The following is a 16,236-nucleotide window of genomic DNA, read 5'->3' on the forward strand; positions in this document are numbered from 1 at the left end:
AAAATATGAAATAAAACACATTTATTATGTAAACACACACATTCATATATATGTAATATTTATATTTGTTATCTTATTTTTACTTTTCAGTTTTTATTGTCTTATTTTAATGATTTCTTATATATATATATATATATATATATATATATATATATATATAGAGAGAGAGAGAGAGAGAGAGAGAGAGAGAGAGAGAGAGAGAAATAGGTACCCCAAGTTCCGGCCACTTTAATTACAATATTAAAAATCTTAGCTAACTGTAAATAAATAGAAGTACTTTACTCTCTCAAATCAACATTTTTAAGGAGTCAAATATGTGTAGATTAATGTCCAAGGCTTGCTTGAATTTGAAAGAAAACATGTTTTTAGATAAAGACGCTTTTGTTTAAGTAGGTGCTAATACTGCTAAGATTATTAGCGCCCTCTAACTTCGGCCACCTCCCCTGCTTGTGACAGTCAAACGAGACCGTTTCTACCACATTCAGTGGTTCTGAGAGGTTCACAATGAGATTACGTTTGTCCTGTGTTGGTATCCGTACTCTACATGTAAGGATTAAAATGGCGGCAATTTTCCCCTCAGAGAAAAGGAAGCTAGCCGGTAAGCTAACGTTTACACTGAGGGAAATATCTGTCGCGAAATGGAAATGTGTTGTGTTCTACATGCAGTTTTGCACACAAAGAATTACAACACTGTTAGAGATACTTAAATATTGTTTAGATGTGTGATTTCTTGCAAGACTGATGTTTAAATGCCTACTTAGGCTTGATCTTGTGTTTTATTGTTTTACCCAATGCGATTGGTTAAGAGAGAGAGAGCGGAATAGCACCATATATGGCAGTGGCCGGAATTAGGGGAAAGACTGATATATGGGTCTGTGAGGAGTTTGGTGGGTTTCCTCCCACGGACCATGAAAAAACACACGTTGTTGGGTTGCTTACTCAAAAGTGTCCATATGAGTGTGAAAATGCGAGTGTGGCGTCCCCCCCAGGGTGTGTTCCTATGGAGAGAGATTAGTCTATAAAAAACTTGATAAATGCGTAAATGTTTGTTTAAATTTACACTGCATATATTTGTAAAGTTAGTCTCGAATTTAAAACGTATTTATAAAGTGTTGAATTTGCATTTGTGGATCAGTCGAGACGTATATATCTTCATTTCCTCTCGCGGGGTTTTGGATTTTACAATGATACGTTTCAGACAGACATGCAACTCTCCTTCAGCCGGAGGGAGGGGCAGATACCAGAAAATGCGCTTATTGGGCATCACTTTTTTTTAGCCAATCAGCAGCCCGAGTTAGTTATCCATTATTTATTGTGGCAGCCAATGAAGTCACAGTCCCGTCTACATGTAGTTGATCGCGGCGGCCCTGAGAGCAACGGGTCAGTCCGGAAACACTGGGGGGAAACAGTGCCACCTAGCGGTACCTTTGTTCACCTGCTGGCCACATTTGTGGAGGAGGCTGCATTTGTGTTTGGATCTATAGACATTCATTCATCAGGGGTCGAAAACTAAGGCCAGACTTCAATGTTGAGCCTTCTGGAGGTGTCGTGGGCTTAATTCAGCGAGACACCAACGAGGGGAGGTGCCTACCTGATGACCCCTGTGAAGAGCTAGTAATGCAGTGGGTGGTGTGGGTACTCACCGGATCATAAACGGCCACAGCAAACTCAGTGTTGAGGTGTAGGATTCAAACAACAGAAATGTTGTGGCAGCAGGTAGGAAGAGAGTGTGTTGGGCCCTATGTGAAGCTCTAATGGATTAGTATAGGATATTCTACATCTCATCCTGTGTATGATTATGTCACAATTCTGTAGCTTGATATTAAATCATATATGGAGTTAAAGGCTAAGCAGCAGCTCCATGAAAGAGTCAAACAAATAAATACAGTGGAGTTTGAGTTCCTAACTTGTGTTTATTGATAGTCAGAAAACATGTTATTTCTTACTGATTGAAGGACCTAATAGGCGTCTTGCCTGTGACGTAGATGGTGGACAACACTCTAGAAGCTGCACTTAATTTAATGCAAAATGAGGAAAAGGTGTGTTGTTTTTGGCTGCAATCATTCAATGTACAGTGGGACATCTGTGAACAAATGGCCCAAAGATCCCAAAATATCCAGAAAATGGACTAACAATACAACATACTACAATAATGTGGAATATTCATGGAGGTCCATTAAGTGGTGCTTAGCCTTTAAAGACAGCAGGATTATTAATTACATTTCTGTAAATGGCCACTCTTTAAAATCCATGATTTTATCTACACAGAAGACACAGGACACACCTTTAGAAACATTTATTTTTGTAACAAAGAGCTCTACACAAATACACAATGGCTCAGATGAAATGTTTACATGGTTTGAGTCTCATTTTAAACGTTTTTTTTTTAAATGTAACATACACAACCAATTGCTTTAGTGAATGTACGTTATTTGAAATGTATTTTCATTCAATCAGCTTGAATAACAGCCCTGCTAACAGTAATAACAAATAGGAATGTAAAAATATTCATACAAAAAAACAGCTCGTCCTAATAATGGAATATATTTCAGATAATAAACTTTATGCATTAATATCCCTTTTATAGAGTAGCAGAAGCAAGCAAGTGCACTTATGTGTGTGTATGTTTGTGTGTGTGTACACAAGATGATGTCCTACTCGGCTCCAGTTATTGGCACGTTGGGATCATGCTGCTTGGTGTATTCCCAGCTTGACTGATTATGGGAAAAAATGTGCTGGAGAGGAGAAGGGGAAAAAAGAAAAAGAGGAGAAGAGAGAAACAGAAGAATGGAGGTTTTCTGCAGCTGGTCAGTAGTAGGTCAGTGGTTGTGAGTAATACGTGCTCTTCTTTACACTGGAGTACATCACAACACTGCAGACCAACGCCACCAGCTAACACACAGAGAGAGAGAGAGAGGTAAAGTGTTTGTTAGAAGTCTAAGTTAAGTTCAGTTTATTGTTAAAGTTGCAGTGTTTAATGCAGTTTGCAAAAGGTTTTTGTTGAACACCACCTTGAAGTAGTGATGTTCTACCGGCTCGTCTATGAGTATTTGAATGCTATGTTACTAAAAGGCTAACAGCTGTGTATATGCATTATTCACTTTGGGGTTATACCTACACTGCTTCATTAACGTTTGATTATAACTGTTGCTTGCAGTAGACACTGAAATAAAATACAAGAAACTTATAATTAGCTTTTGTTTTAAATCAAAGGTTAGTTTTTGCATAAAATTAAAGATGTTTAAATAGTTTGTGGGCAGTATAAAATACGGTTCAGCTGATTGTGTTTAACAATTAAATAGTTCTTTATAGTTTTAATAATTTATGGTTAAATTAAAAATGATTACAATTTTCCTATCTGCTTTTTCTGATCTGAAAACTACATTAATATCAGAGAATCCAGTTGAGGAAAAAAGTGTAATCAACTACAGCACTGCAGACTTTAACAATTCCAGTGTCACAGAGATGATATCAGCAGCACAACAGCAGCCAGAGAGGACAGGGGATGGTGAAGGGAGTGGGTGTGACGGTGGTTTTTAGGTTGGGGACTTCAAGAAACCTTTTAATAGACATCTAGACATCTTCAATTTTGTCAGTGGGGAGTGGAGGAGAAGAGTCAGGGATGAAAGAAGAGTGTTGTGTGGAGGTAGTGAGAGGGATGGAGGAGCTGAGAAGGACATAGGGGGGAGGGGAAGAAACAGGGCGAGAGGTTTGGTGGCCGAGGACGTAGGCAAGTACTATAGCCACAATCTAAGAGAGAGAGAGAGAGAAAAACACAAACACATGCATTTTAGTAACTGTCTTGCAGAGGTGGACTTGTCAGACTGGAACCATTTTACACAAGGGACGCTGGACAAAGTAAAATCTTAAGTCTTTCAAAATGAATCAGTTAATTCCTGTTAATGGCTATAATGTCTTCAAAAAAAAGAAGGCTTAACACAGAAGATATGTGTTTATTTTTTAATGAAATGGGGGGGGGGGGATCTTGTCTGTTGTTTAGCATATAGCGCATGCTAGCTATACTTAGCATAAAAGCTAAGAACATTTGTGTTTGGTAGATTATTTTTTTATTGTAACAATGCTTATTCGCAATAACTCTTACACCGTTGGAAAGCCTGTTAGTCTCTGTTTTAATGATGAGAAGTAGAGCTGAGTATGTGGGTTGCGCCCATGAAAAATTTGCCAAATCTTCTTTGCTAATAGAAGCTAATTCAACAGCTAATTCAGCTGATGCTTTAGTAGTTTTTTTTAAAGAATGTGAGCTCCAACCTCAGATACAATGACCACTGTATTTTTTAAAAACGTATTATTGCGTGTAGTACTTCAATTCGGTCATTCATTATGTTTTTTATTTTGTAATAAAAGACTAACTATTTGAAAGGCAACGTTATAAACCTGAAAACACATGGTACTGAGAATTTCAGTGTAATTCTGCTATGTGATTCTGTTTCTGAATTCTCCTTCTTCTAATCATTCTGTGCAACAAAGGAGGCGGCTTTCTGCTTCATTGCTCATTTAGACATGCTGTGTTCTTATGGAGTCGTTAACTTTGAGGGAGTTGTGACACATTTTAACACAATGTAATCCATGTGGGAATAATGCCTTGTTCACAATGTGTTTTTCATTTATGTATTAAATGGAAGTCTCTCCCTTACCCAAAGGAAATTTGTTAAGGGTGTGGCATAAAGTCGGTTAAAACCAAAGTACAACAATGGGACAAACACAAAACTCCACATTCTAATGTTTGCCGCTGTTCACTAAACGAACTGACCAATTAAATGAATAAAGTTATACCACAGTTAATTCACAACTTGTGGTGGGTTGGATGGCGTATTCTGTAAGTGCCAACATATGGCAATCTGAAAATATTGTTGTTGTTTTTTTTTTTTTGTTTGTTTTTTAACTATCAATCACCCAATTTGCCTGTTCCATCGCAACAGTGACCAGTCAAAGGGTATATAAAGTTGATTATATCATATATATATATATATATAGAATGCGTTCTAAGACCACCTGCGAAAAACGAATTTCCACAAAGTAGAGGAAAGATATATTTTTATGTATTTAACGAGTATTTGGACTTTTAAACCCCTCCCTGTTACAGTTAACAACCCACCCTTTGCATTAAACAGTCGTTCTATAATGTTTTTCAGTTGGAACTACATGTGATATCCTACCAGTTTCTTTAATAGAGTCATTCCTAAGCTGTGATTTAGGCTAGGAAAGTGTTTGTTATTAATATTTTATAGGATTTCGTGAAAAATTTTGGGTGTTCATTATCGAGAGAGAGAGACAAAAGGGTGCAGATGAAAGCATTAATCTGGTGAAGTGAGTGGATGTTGTCTGCTGCCAAGAGGATGCCCAGGGTCTAGTACATTATTCAGATTAATAACATAGAATAATAAATTAACTAAAAGGATTTGAAAACGAAATAAAGATTTGTGCACTCACACATTTAACACTAACAATGGGCTAATAATGGCAAAAATATAGAAGAATTTTATGAAATTTTAATGGATTTAATGAAATATTTTGGCTAGTCACCTTTCACGGTTTTCCTAGATTTTCCCTCAATGTCTGCGATATAGCGGCCATAAGCGCCCTTGAAAAAGTAGCGAATCCGCGAAAGATGAACCGCGAAGTAGCGAGGGATTACTGTATACATTATTTCCTCCAATATATATATATGTAGGTAAGTTTTGACCAATTTACCTCAACAGCATTTGACTGTGAGACCAATACCAAAACTACTAAAGCGGACTTATTTTTGTTTACTATATTTATTTTGTAAAACATAAATTCACGTTGCATATAGCCGAATCTGTAGCTACATTAGTTAATAAACTGGCTCGTTTATTCCTGCGTAAACGAAGTGACCTATAAGACAACTATTTTTGATCATAGTCCAGCTCTGCAAAGAAATTATACAATGGTGGTTTACCACCAAAATGTACTACTGTGTGTAAGTGACTCACCATGGAACCAGCGATGCCCAAGAATGCTGCCAGCACTGACGATCTCTGCAGGTCAGCCAGAATTGCAGTCACACAGCTCTGTATACACAGACACACAGGCTTTTAGTGAGCAGCAGAAAAGAGACGTTTGGCATCAAATATATTAAAGTAAGGAAGAGACCTGTTCCTGAAATAATTGGAGGTAACATGTTTAAGCACGTTTACGGTTAACAGACAATTATACAATTATATTTACTGCATTTGAGTGCAGGATCAAACTGACAGTGAACCAAAAGAAGCAACAAACAGTCACATGGAGAATATGATTATTTTATTTAGGAACCATGCATGACTGGATTAACTGAGCTTTACTTTTGTCAGGTTTTACTTCACTGATATTCCAGAGCAGTGTTCCCAGGAAAAAAAAAACATATTTGAAGCTTGGTGAAATCTGTGTCTCTTGCATTACTGATTTTATTCAAATGAATAAACTGATGGGTTTTGTGGTATGTGTTAATATTAAACATATAAAATTGGCATCAAATGTGCCTCATAATAGTTTTAAAACTAAACCTCTGTTAAATAAGTACTGAATCATTATATCATCATTATATTAAAACAGCATTAGATTTTTTAAAAACAGATTAATGTATCGTAAATTAAAACGTTTTGCAGGTCCTACTATTTGAATATATAATAATTAAAAGAGTCTACAATGTAAAGGGTGGGCCATTTATATGGATACACCTTAATAAAATGGGAATGGTTGGTGATATTAACTTCCTGTTTGTGGCACATTAGTATATGGGAGGGGGGAAACTTGTCAAGATGGGTGGTGACCATGGCGGCCATTTTGAAGTCGGCCATTTTGGATCCAACTTTTTTTTTCAATGGGAAGAGGGTCATGTGAGCAACACCGCAGGAGAAATGCTAGCACAGGTTTCCAGTATCCGTAGTTTCAGGTGCTGCACGTCTTGATGGTATGGTGTGATATATGGGGTACAAAGATAGTGGGGCCATTCTTCATCAGTGGAAACCTCAAGGCCACTGAATATGTAAAATTGCTACATGATGATGTGTTTCCCTCTTTATGCACAGAAGCTGGCACATTCTCTGAGTTTTTCCAGCAAGACGGTGCACCACCACATTATGGGTGTCAGGTCCGAGCATTCCTAGATGAACAGTTTCCTGGAAAGTGGATTGGTCGTCGTGGGCCAGTTGAATGGCCCCCAAGGTCTCCCGATCGGACCCCCTTAGACTTTTATCTGAAGGCAATTGTCTCTGCTGTGAAAATACCAGATGTGCAGCACCTGAAACTACGGAGACTGGAATCCTGTGCTAGCATTTCTCCTGCGGTGTTACTATCAGTGTGTGAAGAGTGGGAGAAGAGGGTTGCATTGACAATCCAACACAATGGGCAGCACTTTAAACACATTTTATAAGTGGTCAGAAACTTGTAAATAACTCATGAAGGAATAAAGTTACGTTAAAACACACCATTGTTTTTCTTGTGAAATTCCCAATAAGTTTGATGTCACATGACCCTCTTCCCATTGAAAAAACAAAAGTTTGGTCCAAAATGGCCGACTTCAAAATGGCCGCCATGGTCACCACCCATCTTGAAAAGTTCCCCCCCTCCCATATACTAATGTGCCACGAACAGGAAGTTAATATCACCAACCATTCCCATTTTATTAAGGTGTATCCATATAAATGGCCCACCCTGTATTATTGATCCAAGCTAGCAAGATAACAGAAGCAAGTTTAATGATCGTGCATGTGACTCACAGTAGAGGTGGATATGGAAATTCCCAGCAGTGAGTACTCCTGAGGGCAGGTGTCAGTCTCTTGCATGATCGTTTGCACCGTGCCTCCTAATCCACAGCAGTCAAACTGAACACAGATACACACAATGAGCCTCATAACTATTAAAAAACATTATATTCATTAAAAATGAGTGGCATCAGTAAATACATGAAATCCCAAATTTAATGTTATATTTTTTGTGAAACAGCTAGCCATCAATGGTGAACTGAGATGCACTGATAAAGGTCCTGGGGTCAAACAGTGTACCATTTATTTTGGTACCTGGAACTGGCCGTTTTTCATTATCTGCTCACCCATGGTTCCAAGTGAGCAGATATTTATTATGTTTTTCCAAATATTTTAATATATGTATGGATGGGATTGTTAGTGACTGTTTGTAAATCAAGTTTCTCTTTGAGGTATAATAATAAAGTGAGCTGAGTAGGGACTAAACGTGACATGTAAATTTTGGAGAGCACTGATTGACTTGTTAATCACAACAAAAAGCAGACATCCAGCACAAACTAGCTGTAAAATGTCCAATCTACTGTAGACTTTGTTTTTATCTGACTCACAACGACACCTCGTAAAATTATGGTGTGGGCTTTTGAAGAGGTATAAAGTATCCTTGTTTCTTCAAAAAACTAAAACGTGAATATACAATGAGAAAACATTGCTGAACATTACACTGATGTTTTGGTGGTTTCCAAAGCTTGCAGTTTACATTGGAGACAGCGATTTGCAACGTCACGGGTTACATTTTAGGGGAAGGCGAGCAGAGCCGAGCGGGAACCATGCGGTGGAAAAGCATTAAAAAACTGGGACAAATCGTCCAACATCAGCTGGATGAGCAGTTGTCCACAAACATATGGCCAAGTAGGGTAGTTTAAATACAGTCCCAGCAATGCTTGAATTTACATGTTTCTGAGCCTCATAAAGTGATATCTAAACAAATATGTGAGTGAAACTTGAACAGTGATATGGAACAAAATGTGTTTGTGAGGGTCATACAGTGTTGTGGAACAGTTTGAGAATGATGCCCCGTATCGTGTCTTTCTTAATCAGGTACTGGGCGTAGACGGTGGCGTAAAACTCCCCTACGTGTTCGGAAAACTAGAAAACAAAATCATTAAAAGAGTTAAAAGATCAACATCCAATAAAATGCAACAAAAAATACATAACACGAGTGAACAACATTTTTTAAGAATAATTGTAATGTAAGAAAAAGCAAATAGAACTGATTATTTACACACATTGTTGCAGTAAATTCAAACCTCCAACATTAATATTCATGTATGTGTGTGCATAAAGTACCTTTGGCAGGTTTGCTGAAGCCAGAACACCAGCAATGATGGCCAGAGTAGCTAGAAAGCTCAGTAGGCCGATGTACTAGAAAGAAGAAAATGGATCATCTTTAATTTTATCTACCATCCACTTACAGGCTCCTTAATCATAAATGCAGCAATATGTGTTCAGTTCTCATTATTAACAAAAATGCTTCAAGATATTAGAAAGTGGGCGGCACGGTGACGCAGCAGGTTAGTGTCGCAGTCACAAAGCTCCAGGGACCTGGAGGTTGTGGGTTAGATTCCCACTCCGGGTGACTGTCTGTGAGGAGTGTGGTGTGTTCTCCCTGTGTCTGCGTGGGTTTCCTCCGGGTGCTCTGGTTTCCTCCCATAGTCCAAAAACACACGTTGGTAGGTTGATTGGCGACTCAAAAGTGTCCATAGGTGTGAGTGAATGTGAGTGTGTGTTGTCCTGTGAAGGACTGGCGCCCCCTCCAGGGTGTGGTCCCACCTTGCACCCAATGATTCCAGGTAGGCTCTGGAGCCACCGTGACCCTGAATTGGATAAGTGCTTACAGATGATGGATGGATATCAGAAAGTTATGCTAAATATACTTTTGTTCACTGTATCATGCCAACATTACAGACACACCCCCGCTTGATTGATTGGCCATTTATATAAAGACAATTTCTAGGGATTGATATTATTAAAAACTCATTTTTTATCAAATTTAAAGTGGAACTGAATCATTGTTAAATCAAATATGTGCTATATACAGCTTCTGACAACACAAAAATTATAAGTCATGTAATTGTCATTCATTTTATGCAAATACTTCATCCTGATCAGGGTCCAGGGCCTACCCTGAATCACTGGTCACAGGGCTGGAACTGGACAGTGCACCAGTTCATCACAAGACATTACACATTCACCCATTCACAAAGCAGTGTGCAATTTCACCCAGCCAGTCAACCTTCCAACATATGCTTTTGGACTCTTGGAGGAGATAGGGATTGGACCCAAAACCCTGGAGCTGTGTAGCAGCAACACTACGTAGGGCACCACTGTGCTGACCTAATTGGCCTCCTGTAAGCTTCAATGCGTTGTATTGCGTTGATGCTCTGATTAAGACTTGCATATACTTTCTTCTCCCTCCAACTGGAAAGTGAGGTCATGCTTGTGAGATGGAAATTTTTCTCCATTAGCTGTGTGTAGTTTTGCTATGTCTGTGCATATATGTGTACGTGCAGATCCTCACCACACCAAGTGCAGATTTATTTTCACCACAAGAGCCATAATCTCCAGCAATTGCAATAATCAGAAGCAAAACTCCAAGTGCCATCATCACCGACACAGCTGAGAAGGAGGAAAAACAAATTGAGCAATAAGCAGGCGCTGAATCGAAACCAAGCTGTTTTGCTTTCAGAAGAAACGAAAGAAATTCCAGCTGAGTCACCAACACAGAAAATCAGCCTGTTATTTAGATAGGAGTAATATGTCAAACATAAAACTTGTGCTCAGGGAGAATAAGCCTAACTTATTCATAAAAGAACTGTTTAAATACATTTGGGAATATAATGTACATGAAAGTACTTCCTTTTTAAAGTTTAAAGTTAAAAATGTACAGAATCTAAAGCCCTGTTTGAATGGGATTAGCTTTGCATGAGGAGGTAGGGTAACCTCCTGTTACTACAGAATGTCAGTAATATTTATGATGGATTTGAAGTGGATAATAAATCGTGGTGTAAATAACAGAAGGGAGTGGCTTCGAAATGAACATATTGCTGTAGCTCTGTCTATATGTGCTACCTTTAGCAGTTCTGTGAATGCTCAGACCCAGTTTTTAATGTTGCCATGTGTTTTTCATGATAAATCTGTTTTCCCTGTGTGTACTATACAATCTAAGCCTACTGTAAATTAATTTACCTTATTTTTACCCTCATACAGGGATACAGGCTATACATGTTTCCCCCTTATATTATGTTGGAAGCATATTCTGATACGACACTTTTATCCTATAGAAATAGCCTTCATACTGTTTTATTTTCATTTAGAAAAATGTGTATATATTTAAACATCCCCAACTATAATTCCTCCTCCTGTAATAGAATTTTAGATGTGCACATTACGTCAGATAAACAAAGAAATGCTTCCTATTTAGCGTTAAAGCTCTAATAATAACAATCTATTAAGGATTGTAAGATAAGGAGGTATATAGAACTCTTTATACAAATAAACCGGCTCTAAAAGCACCTAGAAACCCATTGTTGATGTGAATTATAATTTACCGCAACTCACATTAAGACTATACTTACAAACAACGAAGTGGTCAGTTTTTAAATCCAGGTTGAGGGGTCCTTCAGCACTGAACCTCAGATACAAACCCCCACAGAGCATTGCAAGACCAACCAGCTGGGTGAGACAGAGAGACATAGTTTTATTTGCTGAACATTGAACATACATTGAATTCATGCAATATCAACTTTACAGTTCAGCTACGCCAGCTGCATATTCACAGTTCCTGAGACTTTCTAATACTGCCATTTAAAAATATATATTTGACTGAATACCTTTTATCAAAGACTCTTCAGAGTATTCATCTAAATACACAGACAAGGACCAACAGTAAAGTTACTGAAGGAGGGATAATGCCCTGGGGTCCATTGTGTTCATGTACTGTCCTTTTAAAACCACACTACCAAGCTGTAGTCATGTGATTCGGCCCTTATCTGCCACATGGAAACAACCTAAGCGCTGAGGCCAACCGAGTGACTCAAGCAGCTCGTACCAAACAAAAACAGAGCATCTGTGGTTTGGACGTGTTGTGATTTGACTCTTATTAAAACATCATTGAACAAAAACAAAAAGTCAAATGTAAACGCTGAGAAAAACAGTTTCAGGGACTAAATCACACACCAAATCTAAACAATGCTCAGAAAACAAGAGAAGAACAAGCTCCAAACAACATTAGAAAAATACCCCAGGAGCATATTTACAGCACTGAACTATCAGAGTCAAAAATGCAAAAACATAAAAATCATTCATTACTTGTAATTGTGGTCAAAAATACAATTAATTGCGATACTGATTTGCGCTCGTATCGCCCAGCACTAGGGCCTTTGGTCCCTGTGAAGGACAATGTTAAAGCTCCAGCAAAGAAAGACATTAAAGTCCTATATTATGCTGTGAATGAAGGATTTTATAAACGTGAATGGAAGTACACTTCCTCCTTATGGTTTTAGTGATTGTAATTTGGTCATTACAAGAGTTTCTCAATTTATTAACGAGAATACTGTAGTTCTGTCCTGAGACTAGACAAGAAAATACTGACAGGCTCCTTACCATGAACAGCACGTTGAAAATGACGAGCAAGACTTTGCACAACTGTCCACATCCATCCAAAGCCATGATTAATACCGGTGCACACCTAAGAGAGAGGAAAATTCAGGCTTAATTCAATTTAGTCTTATCATCAAAGCAGTACATTATGTAGTATAGCTGCTGCCCGATCTCCTCCAAAATAACTGTAATTTTACAGGTCGTGTAGCTGAGCAGTTAAACGATGTAGTGTTGGTGAAGTATATATTTAGCACGAATGTTCAAACCAATTCTTTTTTGGGAACGAATGCAAAATTCAAAATTAAAAGGGAAAGCTGTATGGTGTAAATCAGCTGTGACGTGTAAACAAACAGCTGCAAATATATTTAAATCCTCTACCAAACTGGATCTACAGGTGTCTGTATTAAAAGTTGATCAAATGAAAGGTGAGGGAACAGGTTGTTTCCAATTCCACTTTTATTTGAATATGATGCGGGCATTAAATGTCATAATGCAAAACATCAAAGAAAGTGTTTTTGGAATTAAATGGAATGTATTAATCAGCTCTTTCTGTTTTTACTAGAATTGTATAGTATCCCAACTATTTAGAACTGCAATTTGTGAGACTTCTAAGTAAACAGTTAAGTATATAATGGGCATGTTTTCTGTTTATCAAATTAGCACAACCACAGTGCTCAGACATTATGTATTTAACAGAAAAGCAGCAGATACAGACACAAATTAGCAAGTACACCCACAGGATTAATGCAAGTTTGTGGCAATAAATATTAAAAAACAGTACACACCCCCAGGAGAATCCGATAATCTTAATTCAAATCTCAGGTAAAAGTTTAACTACATGAGATTTTTGGGTTAAAAATTGAAACTAAGGGCGGCACAGTGGCGCAGCAGGTAGTGCCGCAGTCCCGCAGCAGGTAGGTTCGATTCCCGCTCCGGGTGACTGTCTGTGCGGAGTGTGGTGAGGAGTGTGGTGTGTTCTCTCTGTGTCTGTGTGGGTTTCCTCCAGGTGACTGTCTTTGAGGAGTGTGGTGTGTTCTCCCTGTGTCTGCGTGGGTTTCCTCCGGGTGACTGTCTGTGAGGAGTGTGGTGTGTTCTCCGTGTCCGCGTGGGTTTCCTCCGGGTGACTGTCCGTGAGGAGTGTGGTGTGTTCTCCCTGTGTCCGCGTGGGTTTCCTCCGGGTGACTGTCCGTGAGGAGTGTGGTGTATTCTCCCTGTGTCTGCGTGGGTTTCCTCTGGGTGACTGTCTGTGAGGAGTGTGGTGTGTTCTCCCTGTGTCTGTGTGGGTTTCCTCCGGTTGCGCCGGTTTCCTCCCACAGTCCAAAAACACACGTTGGTAGGTGGATTGGCCTAAAAGTGTCCGTAGGTGTGAGTAAATGTGTGTGTGTCTGTGTTGGCCTGTGAAGGACTGGCGCCCCCTCCAGGGTGTATTCCCGCCTTGCGCCCAATGATTCCAGGTAGGCTCTGGACCCACCGCGACCCTGAACTGGATAAGGAATACAGACAATGAATGAATGAATGAATTTGAAACTAAGTTTATTGAGTCAGAGGGGAAACATACTAAAATTACACATGTCTCAGGGGGGGACTGTTAGGATCTGTATTTTTTCATGTTTTTTTATCAAGTGCTCCATTAGTTTTTGTTGCCATGTTCGCTCCTTCCTCAGATGGCTCCCTGCTTATTATTCTCCTAGGGTCCTGGAACTGAGGTCCTGAAACTGTTGCCTCCTGTTCTACAGTTATATGCTTCTCAACACTGCAGTGTATTATGGGTAGCCTCTATTCTCTAGGGTATATTGGTTGTACACTACTTACTGCGGTGTACCGTGGGATAGTTTGAGTGAATATTGTGCACAGTGTTTTTTTAGACACCAAAATGGCCGAACCCCAAAAGAGTGCACTATGTAGTAAATAGAGCACGGTTTCTGACACAGCACTTCTCTGTGTTCATAACCAAACCCCACAACTTTGTCCTATTCACAAAATAATGCACTTTTCTGGGGTTCTGCCATTTTGCAAAAGCAATGTTGGGCAGTTTCAACTGCGCTCACAGGTAAAACTTTTTATGTTGCATTCTATTTAATTCAGTTGGATGCTAGAGTATTGACATCACACCCTGTCTGCTGACCTGGTTCCAGTTAAACATCGGAAAGCACTGTTCCTAGTGAGCACTGTTACTGATTCCAGTTGATAATATGCCAAATTTTATGCATTTAATCATGTCAATATACAGTAGTTGGACAGAACTTTGTGTAGAATAGCACTAATAAACTGTTAATATGGATGCAGCCATCTTGGATTCTGAATTCCAGGTTGGTGAGGCTCTCTGATGATGTCATTATGAATGTGCCTATGCTTAATGTTAGTGTTTCAATTAATGTTTCCAAGTCATTCTTTGATGTCTTAATGATTTTCATAAATAGTTCAGTCCTACATTTGAATTTATTAAACAGTTATCTCAGGATGTGCTTCTGCATCACCATCTCTACCACTGAAATACATGGATTCAATCATAATCCAGTTCAGGGTCGCGGTGGGTCCAGAGCTTACCTCAAATCATTGGGCGCAAGGCGGGAATACACCCTGGAGGGGGCGCCAGTCCTTCACAGGGCAACACACACACATCCTTTTGAGTCACCAATCCACCTACCAACGTGTTTTTGGACTGTGGGAGGAAACTGGAGCACCCGGAGGAAACCCACGCAGACACAGGGAGAACACACCACACTCCTCACAGACAGTCACCCGGAGTGGGACTAGAACCCACGACCTCCAGGCCCCTGGAGCTGTGTGACTGCAACACTACCTGCTGATCCACCGTGCCGCCCTTCATGGATTCAGCAATCCTTAAAATCAACTTAAATGTTACACCTGTGTCTTCATTAACCACACGTGGACCTATGAATAAGAAATGATCCACTACCCCTGCTCCTCCAGTAATTGAATGCATCTCAAAAGCCCCGCCCTGAAATTTGACGGAACTGCCGCCTTAGGTTTATGATGTAACAAACACTGTTTGACTGAATTTGCTCCTTTGAGACTGTCTTAGAACTTTTTTCAAAGCACAAATGCTCATAAATAAATAATTCAGGAATTGGTAATTGTGTTTATTAAAGTGATTATAGAGAAATTTGGCTTTTATAGGTGAAAATAAAAGTTGTTTTTTCTCTGGTCGTTTTGCTGCATTATGTCAAGCTTTCCGTTAAAAGGAGGAAGGTGTAGAGAAAGATGAACATTTTCAGGGAGACAACAACAGGACTAAAAAAAACATATTAAAAAAATCTTTAAAAAAAAAAAAACTAAAGCAGGGTACTAAAATTAAAGCTTGCTGTTTTTAAAAAGAACGGTATTTTTCTGAATCAAACTGGCCTTCAGCGTTAAACTCTGCTTCTTACGTGTTAAAAAATACATCCTTTAAGAATAAACAATCTCACCTTAATCCTAATGTTTTCACTCAACTAATACTGAGGTAAGTAGCATAGGCAGCTTTATAAATCCATGTTCAATTCTGCAGTGGACTTACCTGACTGTTAGCCTCTGTGTCCTTAACCCTCCTGTGGTTTTTCTTTTTTCAATCAGCTCCCGTCGCGGTTATCGCCTGCGTTTGACGACGCACTACATCTACACGCCGCTACACTCTACACGCCCCGCCTTCTCCATAAACATGCGCACTGATTGGTCAAATCCCTGCACCCGTGTCTCAAGCCAGCTTTCTGATTGGTCCAAGCCCTGTGCCGCTCAAGTGCTCGGCTCTGTATTGAGATTTGATCCCACCGCTCTCCCTCCGCTGTGCTCTGTTTGTGCGGCTAGAGAATCGAAACTTAACAATGCTTGGATTTAGAGAAAACCGCAG

At 39.3% G+C, this 16,236-nt stretch overlaps 1 protein-coding gene across 2 annotated transcripts; it reads right to left on the minus strand.

Annotated features, from left to right (window-relative positions):
- Window positions 1–2,320: 2,320 nt before the first annotated feature.
- Window positions 2,321–16,033, minus strand: LOC136686052 (CD9 antigen-like). Of its 2 annotated transcripts, none has more exons than XM_066659533.1 (9): window positions 15,907–16,033; window positions 12,390–12,474; window positions 11,363–11,459; window positions 10,306–10,403; window positions 9,075–9,149; window positions 8,772–8,873; window positions 7,743–7,847; window positions 5,976–6,053; window positions 2,321–3,750 (listed from the first exon to the last, which is right to left on the minus strand). In XM_066659533.1, exons 2-9 carry the CDS (start codon window positions 12,453–12,455, stop codon window positions 3,574–3,576), a joined length of 798 nt encoding a protein of 265 aa, XP_066515630.1. In that variant the 5' UTR covers window positions 12,456–12,474; window positions 15,907–16,033; the 3' UTR covers window positions 2,321–3,573. The 2 variants fall into 2 exon arrangements, with proteins under 2 accessions (XP_066515630.1, XP_066515631.1); XM_066659534.1 differs by having other exon boundaries at window positions 2,322–2,892.
- Window positions 16,034–16,236: the final 203 nt, after the last annotated feature.

The sequence above is a fragment of the Hoplias malabaricus genome, unplaced genomic scaffold (genome assembly GCF_029633855.1).
Source record: "Hoplias malabaricus isolate fHopMal1 unplaced genomic scaffold, fHopMal1.hap1 H_3, whole genome shotgun sequence".
Lineage (NCBI taxonomy): Eukaryota > Metazoa > Chordata > Actinopteri > Characiformes > Erythrinidae > Hoplias > Hoplias malabaricus.

What these genes read in the sequence shown, in the direction of transcription:
- LOC136686052 (XM_066659533.1), bottom strand. Translation starts at nt 12,455, where the DNA reads ATGGCTTTGGATGGATGTGGACAGTTGTGCAAAGTCTTGCTCGTCATT. An exon ending in TCAAACTGTTCCACAACACT is followed by an intron (nt 7,848 to 8,771) that starts GTATGACCCTCA and finishes ATCTGTGTTCAG; the next exon opens with TTTGACTGCTGTGGATTAGG. An exon ending in TGGGCATCGCTGGTTCCATG is followed by an intron (nt 3,751 to 5,975) that starts GTGAGTCACTTA and finishes TCTCTCTCTTAG; the next exon opens with ATTGTGGCTATAGTACTTGC.